This window comes from Phascolarctos cinereus, unplaced genomic scaffold (assembly GCF_003287225.1).
Source record: "Phascolarctos cinereus isolate Bilbo 61053 unplaced genomic scaffold, phaCin_HiC Scaffold_2;HRSCAF=192, whole genome shotgun sequence".
Taxonomy (NCBI): Eukaryota; Metazoa; Chordata; class Mammalia; order Diprotodontia; family Phascolarctidae; genus Phascolarctos; species Phascolarctos cinereus.
Window position 1 is genome coordinate 376,094,777 of NW_027555625.1, and position 9,746 is coordinate 376,104,522.

Consider the following 9,746-nt stretch of genomic DNA (forward strand, 5'->3'; position numbering starts at 1 on the left):
TTTGGCAGCTAGATGGCGCACTGGATAGAGTGCTGGGCTTAAGAAAAGTCAGCAAAATATACTCATCTTGGTGACTTCAAATCTGCTCTCACTTACTAGCTATGTGACAGCACAACAACAACAAATTTAAATTATATTATCAATTATAAGTATGTCACTAAATCATACAAGAATATTATGGGAAGAAATTTCAATGAAATCTATTAATTTTTATAATCAAGTCTTAATATTTCCATCCTAAAGGTACCCAATCTTAATGTATTTAGATATCTCAATGACAGAAAGAAGCTTTGTCAGGGAAATTTTGCTAGGAAAAAAAAATTTCCCCAACTCCTATAAAATATATGGACACTCTCTGTTTTCAAACGAAGGAACAGTAGACTACAAAGGAACAATGAAAATATACTTTTATATTAGACTATGTATGTACACTATAATTCTCTCAATATCTTAATAACTACAATATAAAAAGAACCAAAACCAAACAAAAGCAGTCTTTCAACATATGCCATCTTACTATATGACTGAATTTTACAGAATAAATTAATCCCCAAAGGCACAGAAGTAACCAATCCCAAGAGAAGAGACTGTACAGGTGTCAAGAAAAACAGGAAGCAAGGAAGGAAGGAGAGAGGGAAGGAAGAGAGAAGGAAGATGGGAACTAAAGAAGAGAGAAAGGAAGTAAAGTAGGAAGGAGAGAAGAAAAATCATTTTAAATTTTACTTATTACCTACTAGTAAAGTTTCTATTAAGAATGACATTAAATAGTGGTTTAAAAAAGAATCCTTCTCCTTTTCCCTAACACATTTTCCCTTACAAAACCTCAAACTGAATTTTCTGACATCTATACAGCACTATGTTAATAGGCAAGATAGACACAGATTTTCATCACTCAAGCTTATCACTATTCTCCCTCTTCCCTCTCATAAAGTCAAGAATCCAGTAGTCAACAGAAGTGCAACCAAGCCAATAGACTCGCCTTCTTCCCTCTCACTAGAATCCTAAACTGCACATTGACTCCAAAGCTGATCTTTTCCTTATATGTTTCCTCCTATTAATTCAGCCTTTTAAAAGCAGTCAATATTTTATAATTACAATCTTAAGAATGCTGCAAAACAAAAACAAATCAAAAAAAAGTTAATCCGAAACAATCTAGTTCTCTTTCACCTCTTTACAACAGTTTCAACATCAAAAGCAAAAATATTCTGAAAAGCCAGTCGTAAGTCAATGTCTTCATATCAATGTAATGATTATGCTCTATGTGGACTTTCCACATTTAAAAATAGATTAATTTGGAACCTTTTAACTCATTTTTCTTATGTTGAACTGGGCAGTATGAACTCGGAGAATTTTTATTGTTTGCCTATCAATATGCCTGACTATAAGGCTTAATTAAGCAAGGTGCTTCATCTTTACATTACAGTATTAATGCCAAGTACATACTTTTGATCACTCAATGCTTTAGACACAAATTTGAAAGAATTTCTAGTAATGTAGCATATAGCTAAAATGCTTATTACACAGAAAAAAGCAATGTCAAAAGGGACTTAAAATTGAACAAGTAGGGTTTTTTCTTTACGTCTTTTCATATTTGCAATGAAAACATTAGGGATAAGTATATTAACATATATATTAACATATATTAACACAAAGAGAGAGTTAATAACCACAATATCTAGCTGGCATCTCAAAAATAATTTAAAATTGTTCTCAAAGGATATGGTCAAGACTAATGTTTAGCTAGAACCCAACAATATAAAGGCACAGTAGAAAAGCAACCATTTTGAGTCATATCAATGTTGCTCATTTGAAAACAATAGATTGATTCAATCTGAATCAAAGAAACATTGAAACTGAAAAGAAACATTGTTTCAATTTATTTGAGTGAATTTCTCTTCTGGGTAATTCTAGTTCCCCAATTCCAACTAAGTTAATACCATAATGTATAAAATTTCCAAAGAAAAGTTACCAAAGGAAGTTGCCCAACCCATCATCAGTTTAATTTGAAACACTGAACACAAGTAAACAAAAATAATCACATCAAGTATATTCATAGAAGACTGAAAGCTAACAGGGTCCTTGGAAAGGACCTGGTCCAACTCCCTCCTTTCACACTGGAGTAAACTGACTGAAGGAATGCCCCCGATCACTGAAAGAACAAGACAGCAATACTCCCTTTTCTCAGCTCTCAGGGTTGTGATGACAATCCATTAAGAATTATATTGCTAGAGAGTTACAAAGGGTTACGAATTTGGGAGGAGTTATTCTCAGTCATTTAAGGGGAAGTGTGTTCACTTAAAACCTTTTTTTGTATACGTCTCCTGTGTTCACACTGAATGCAAAAGGATGTATCTTATTTCATGTATTTAATATGTGGGCAACGAAAATGAAAACAAGATGATAGGGCTTATCATTAAGAGCACAAAATGCTCTGATAATCCTCAAGTGTTTCACAAAACACAGCATTCTCCATGGCATGGTTATGTATTTTATAAAGCAATCTAACAGTGTTTTGCTGTTCAACTTGGAAATTAATGGAGGTGCTATTATTCAAAGAGTCAAACATATACAATCACAGCTTACTGCCCCAAAGTCCTAGATGTACATAAGGATGGTAAAAGATGTCTTTAAATGCAAAACACAAATGCTTACTCCCTAATATGACAGCATAATGTCCCTTATCAAACACACTTTATGAAAGATAATGATTGATTATAAATGGTTTGCTTCCAAATAAGAAATAAATAACTTAAACAAAATATAATTGGAAGGTCTTAAATAACACACAGAAATGTTCAGTTTTGTTTACTTAACTAAACAATGGTCAAATCTTTTAGAAATCTACAAAATTCTCTATCTAGCTTATTTAACTAACAAAAATGTTTCCACTATAGAAATGTGGAAAGATCTAACCAGTTTAAAATGTGGTCGAAACAAAATAGTGAACCAGATATAAAATCCTCAACAAGAAGTAAATGAGAATGCTAAACAATGTTAATATTTAAGGAGAAATATGATACAGTATCATATGTAAAGAAAACTGAGTCAACATTATTCTGAACATCTTCTCCTACTGTCAAAAGACTATGACCCACAATCTTTCTCCACCAAACCTAAATGTGTTAAAAATCAAAGCCTTTTGTTTCTTTGTTTTGGGTTGAAGATCTGATTGCTTTCGGGGGAGTTTCCTATCAAAATATAGAAAATAGGGTTGCATATTAAATCCGGGATCAAGAAAGCTTTGAATGACCTGACAATGGACACAGTAAACCAAGCAAGTGACATTCTGAGAACACAAGCTCCACAAAATCTGTGTTCAAGTGTAAATTTCAGAATTTTCAGTAATAATGACAAGTCCCCTAAGAGACTGATAAGCAGAGGCTTCTCATTTAATTTACATCCTGAGTTCTTCGGGCAAGATCCATGTCTCGTTCAGTATTCTGTACCGTGCCTACCATATACTGCTGAAATTCAATAAATGTCAAAAACAAAAACACAAGTTCTGCTACAAGTACTCTGGCTAACCAGCAGGACTCACTGTTGATCGTTCTAATTTTAAAATCTTCAGTCCTTTCATGGTGCTAAGCAGAAAATGGTATTCATAAATATGCAAGTATAGAAGCTTGATATTTTCATTAGCATGTTATGCAAAAGTACGTTTACATTGTTATGGAATTATACATCCAGCCAATTCAGCACGCACTATAATGAAGACACTTTGATTTGAGCAAAAGTGATGATCCTCTGCCCTTATGTCACACTTGAGGGAACACGTGAGTTTTTTAAAGACAACGAACACACTGAAAAAAAACCCACAGCAAATAGTCTTAGACCCGCCCTTTTAAAAGAAAATATTTGCATGTCTCTTACCTTGAATATCCATTAGAAAAAACGGATCTATTAGTGAAATTTAGAGTTCCCAAGGAAGTCAAGTTGTCATCTCCAGATCCCTGGCACCTATTCCAATTTTCTGAACCAACAGGAATGGGTGGAATGACATTAAATACAGGCTTGTGATCCTGCTGCTGAGAAACAGACGAAGTATTCAAGTCGTAGTGGTACATCTGTCCCCCAGAGGTACTCACACCATGAACAGAAATGGCAGACATCTTGTTACCAATTATATTTGCCCCAGAAAAACTTCCTTGACAGTAAACTGGGCCCAGTTTCTCCTGTTTAATTACCCCAGGAGTACAAAGTTCAATAAAATCTTCCTTTTCTGTTTTCACTTGAGGCAATGGCATATTAGAACTGGGCAAAATCAGACCCCCCTGCTCAGTAATTTTAGGCTTAGTGTCCGGCAAAATAAGAGGCTTGCAGTCTTCATCTGCATTTCCTTCTAAAAGAAATGACTCATCTGTTGCCAAAGGAGAAAGCAAACAGTTTTCATCTAGCAAGGGGTCTAATCTCCAAGGGCTCTCATTTGCCTCCTTACTTGGGGACCCAGAGGGCAATTCCAAATCCTGTAAAATATCAAAGGTGCTTTGGTCTTCAGTATACAGTTTTGTACTGCCGTCATTAGTGCCAGTCGGGCCCTTTTTTAAAGTTGGCTTTTCTAAAGTTTTATCGAAATTAGATGTTGTTGGAAATTCATTGTCTGTAGCAGAAGATGCTGAACTCTTGGGGCTTTTGGACACCCTGGATGACTTACTGAGGCTGGCGATGCTTTCTTCAAGAAGCCTAAAATCTGTTTCACCAGAAGAAACACCAATTTGGCCCTGCTGAGGAAATACTAGATCATTTCCCATCACTTTTGAATCTGTATCACCCATGTAGAGTCCCATTGATAGTGAGACCGCCTTGGACAGGTCTGGCTGCTGTGCACTGCTTGCTGATACTTTAGAATAGTCACCCAAAAGAGGCTGCTGCTTAGAGTCTGACTGAGAAGCAGCAGCCACTGAGGATGAAGACGCAGGAATCTTCACAGTAGCTCCACCCCTTATGGTTTTATAATAGTCCATTACATTTCCTCTGCTTCGACCATGTATACTTTTGGTGGTTTCTTCTCCAAGAGAGGTACTTAACGATTCTTTTGAGTCCATCAGTTAATTCCAGCTAGAAAAAGAACATATACACCATAACTAAATAAGCCACAAATACATTCACATCAGCATTTCAGTGATAGGATTAGGTTCATAATATTACAGAAGCTCAACACGTATGGGTTCTACTAATCGTACTTCCCATCACCAGAAGAGTAGTTTCTCTCTTTCCAGAGTCATAACACCCTTTCCTCTGCTTCATTAAATGTAGCATTCTATACACTGCAGATCACTTGCAAACCTAACAGCAAAATTACGAGATGATGCTTTGCTACTCATTTGGCCACTGTTGTAAAAATATAATGCACAATGATGCATATGATTAATAAAGTTTAAAATGATTGTTTTAGAAGTTTATTAGATTATACGTCATTGTGTTACGAAAGGTGGGGAAATAACTAAAACGTACCACTTTTTAATCAAGAGAGCAACAGCAAATACTGTACCAGAATCCTGCTAGTTACTCCCTAAATTTCCCAACTCCAGCTCACCATTCATCTATACCTACTACCTATCATACTACTACTTACAAGTAAACCCTCTACTCCATTTGAATAAACCAACACTGCCAGTTTGCTAGTATCCTAGATAAGGAAGATGTTCCCATTTTAAACTCCATCATTCTGGCTGGGTGGTAAAGTGAACTAATTCAGGACTCAGTCTTGGATATTCACAATGAAAAACAAGCCTGACTTAACATAAGCTAATGACAGTTTAAATTTCAAGGGACAAACTGGAACTTTAGTGTTTCTAACAAAAATCTGGACTGATTTGAAATGCAAATATAGAGTTACCATTGATTCATATTGATAGCATAGGATACTGTCAACATATGCTACATTATATACCTATATGTACAGTTGTCCGTAACCATCAGTACACCTTATTCTTAGCTGACTGCATTTTCCCCCCCTTTGAAACAGAGTACTGAAAAGAGAAATAAAATCATGAAAGAAAAACATAACATCCAGACAATCTGATTGGGACTGAAGAGCCATTAAAAAAAATCCACAATAAATAATACTCATTGGATTCTAAACCTTCACCCATCCCATTTAAAAAAAAAAGTCCCATTTGGTTGTCTACGAAGATTTTAATAGAAAACTATGCCTTCAGTAAGAGGACAAAATTTAGAATACATTTAATAATAAAAATGATCTGAAATGCTCGAAAAGGCTAACATGAATATTTAGTACGATCTAACCCAGTTCAATAGGAGAAAACTTTCCCGTAGTAAGAAGTTAAAAATCATAAACGTGATCGTTGGCTTCGAAGTAAGGCCGCTGGGGAGTAGGTATGGGAGAGGGGCTGAAAGTGGGTGGAGTAGGGTGCTGCAGATAACAAATCTTTAGTGCATATGGTTTACCTTCCTTGTCCCTCAGCTACGTTGACTTGATAATGATCTCTAAACACATACAAGGTATCAAATGGAGTCTAATGAATTTCCACGGGCTTTCCTGACAGCTGCCTTCAAACCCGAAACCAAAACAATACCCAGCTCGGAGGAAGGAGGGTGGGGGTGGGGGAGAAACGACAAAACGGTCCCTCAAGCAACACTCTTCCTAGTTTAAAATTGCAAATGATTCTGCAACATTAACTGGCCATTACGAACAATGCCTAAATGTCTAAAGCGGCACCACAGAACGTCAATTAGCACGTTTACAACCAAAATACGAACATCAAAACCACAGTCCGTCAAAAACCTTTGGCCGCACAATAACTAAAGGAAGGGTCGGTTTTCGAGGGTCGGTAACATCCCTGTTAACTGTAGGAGAAAAAAAAAGGGAGGGTGGAGAGAATCATTATCTAATTGGAAGGAAGAAACCCCCACAAAAGCGCGAAGTGTCTAGAAATGTGTCGAGACCTGTTGAGCTCTTTCTCCGACACGCCCACTTCTGCAAGATAACACCAGCCCCTTAGAGAAGTCTACAACTTCCAGGCTGTCAGCCCCTTTCGTCCCCGAAAAAAAAAAAATCCACCCATGCAGAGAACTTAAAAGGCAGACACGTCGTAGCCTCGACGGAAATTTTAATCAATCCTAGGCAACAGTGAACATTTTCGGGAGAGAAAAGAGTTAAGGCACTATTTCGGTTTTTTTTCCGCGTTTAGAATAAAAATAGATATCAACCCTCAGGGAAGAAAAATAAGGGGTGGCGGGGAGAGGAAAAAAAAAGTATTGCGGCTTTCCTAGTACGGTATTAACTCAACCTGGAGGCTTGGGGCCCCCGACTTCCCCGCCTGGGAGCTTGGAGCCCTCGCAGAGGGGCATTATTTCAGCCTCCTGGTCCGAAAGTACAAGCTCAGCTTTCTCCCCGTCCACCCTACGCACCCGGGCATGGCAGGGGGGTGGCGAGGGGGAGGGATGAAGCACTGTCACCCTTTTTCTGTCCTTTCGTCACTGTCAAATCTCCCTACTCAACCCCTCCCCACCCCGTTAATAAAAGTTTGCAAGATTCAAAGCCGCCCCTAGGACTCCGTGCCTTGCCAAGAAAGACTCTCAGGGCTTTGGGAGGAGGGGGGCAGAAGCACCCGTAACCCCCCTCCCCTTTCCTCCATCTGTCTCTTACCTCATCCAAGGGTCGGGTTCTCCCGCCACCTTCCACAGCTCCCACCACTGTCGAAATAAACAACTTAGCGTGTGAAAGAAGGAGGAAAAAATGTTTTTCTAAAAAAAGGAAGTAAACAGCCGCCCCCTTTTCCATGGGGGGAAAAGGGGGAGAACCCCTATGTAAAAAGTCTTGCCCCTTTCCCGCACCGCCAAGAACTGTCCTCGGCCCGTCTTCGGGTCTTCTGGACTGTTGTTTATTGGTACATTTCTTTTCCCCGGAGCCCTCCCACTCCTCTTCTCCTTCTTACACCCACTTTGAGCCGTCCCCGACAGGCGGGCGGTGACTCGGGGTCTAGTCACAGACAGCTAGCAAAATGGAGGAGGAGGAGGAGGACTAAGAGGAGGAGGAGGAGAAGGGGAGGGAGGACACGGGAAAGGGCTGCCTGGTTGTGGAGAGAGGGAGAGCTAGACCGAGCTGGGGGCGGGGGGGGAGGGAGGAGGCGGCGCCACATCCACATACACACACGCACATGCACACACGCACACACACACTCACATATTTCGCCGCTCCCAGCAAGTATGAAGCCTCTGGGGCAGCAGCAGGCGGGGAACGATGCAACCTGTTGGTGATTGTGAGCAACTGCAATCGCACGCTCAGCTCCCCAAGCCCCTCGAACGCACTCCAGCCCGCCAGCCGCCGCCTCCTCTTTCTCCTCCGACAGTAACTTACTCCCACCACCTCCCTTGCACACTGCGCCCCCACCCCTCCTTCCCCGGCCCCCACTTACAGGCTTACCTCCCTGCAGCTCCGATAGCAGCAGCTAAGCAATGATTACTGCATTTCAATCCCAGTCCCTGCACGCGCATTGTGCCCTCCCTACCCCCTCACCCCTCTGTCCTTCATCCCCAAAGGAAAATAATAAATAAAAATAAATGCGGCGGCGACAGACCTGGTCTTTCTGGGGAGGGAGAGGGAGGAAGCAGAGAAGCTTAGTCTGTTGTAGTTTCTTTTCTCCCTTCCTTCCCGCCCCCACCCTACTCCATTTCTCCAAGCTGAGCTGACTTAGAAGATCAATTCTGATGACGGGGATGACGAAGAATACCCGGTGGGTGATGCATGTGACAGTGGACCGGCGAGGCCCGCTGTCCACTCCAAGGCAACTGGGCTGGCGGGGCGCGGAGGGTAGAGAAGAGTGCCTAGTGCACGAAGTCCAGAGGCCTGGGACACAGGGCTGGGCAGGGGACGGCTGTCTCCAAGGGACAACTAGGCGGGGGTGGTCCGGCCACGGCCAGCAAGAGATACTTCAAGTGTCTCACTTGGGAAAAAACGCCTAGAAAGGAGTACAGTTCTGGACCGATATGGAGGAGGGGGTGGCGGCAACGAGCAGCCCCCAAGCCACACATTTAGGGTCGGGGAAGGAGGAGGCAGGGAAGGGGGTGCGGTGCGGTGCACAAGTCTATCTCTCAGACTTGACCGACAGACACGCCCTCGGGCGAACATTTAAGGGGGGGGTAGAAATAGCATACGTACATTTGGCCCCGAGATAGTTGCATGCATGAAGGTTCCCCCCACCCACGCATCGTCTGTGCAGCGAAGTCTGCAGCCGCCGCTCCCCCACCACCTTTCTCTTGCGCTATGAGAAGTTGCAAAGCAAAACCCACCCTCCCTTTCTCAGGTCCCCCACCCGAGTCGAGTTGGAGCCGCAGCGGCGGCGGCGGCAGCAGCAGCAGCAAGAGAAGAGGCGTCGCCTGCCAAGTTCAACCTCCACCCCTCCCATCGCTCTCACTTAAAGGAAGTTACAAGCCAAATGAAAAAAAAAAAACCCACCCTCCAGCACGCTGCACTTTTGGAGTGGAAAGAAGAGGCGTGGGGGAGTTGCATGTGAAACAGTGACTTGCACCGAGAATGGCAGGCCCCTCCACCTCTTACACACATAACCCACATCTAATCTCCCCTTCAGCACCAGTCCCAGCCCAAATTGCAAGCCGGGGCCCCTCCCCTCAATTACGGTGGTGACATCTGCTAGACCTTGCACTTCGCAACACTACTGACCCTTCCCCTTCCTCTCTCCTCACGCGTCCCTCCTCCCCTCCACGGGCCCCTGACACAAAATCTTTTCAAGTTTCTGCAAAAAAACTCCTTGCAATAGTTCCCG

At 41.9% G+C, this 9,746-nt stretch overlaps 1 protein-coding gene across 5 annotated transcripts in view; it reads right to left on the bottom strand.

Annotated features, from left to right (window-relative positions):
• Window positions 1–9,373, bottom strand: part of NR3C1 (nuclear receptor subfamily 3 group C member 1) — a 136,841-nt gene extending 127,468 nt beyond the window's left edge. The window contains exons 1-2 of one of the 5 annotated variants that reach the window (XM_021004996.2): window positions 9,253–9,373; window positions 3,871–5,055 (exon numbers count right to left, since the gene is read on the bottom strand). In XM_021004996.2, coding sequence (XP_020860655.1) covers window positions 3,871–5,042 — 1,172 coding nt within the window. In that variant the 5' untranslated portion in view covers window positions 5,043–5,055; window positions 9,253–9,373. The other 4 variants (XM_021004994.2, XM_021004995.2, XM_021004993.2 and 1 more) reach the window with 4 other exon arrangements.
• Window positions 9,374–9,746: the final 373 nt, after the last annotated feature.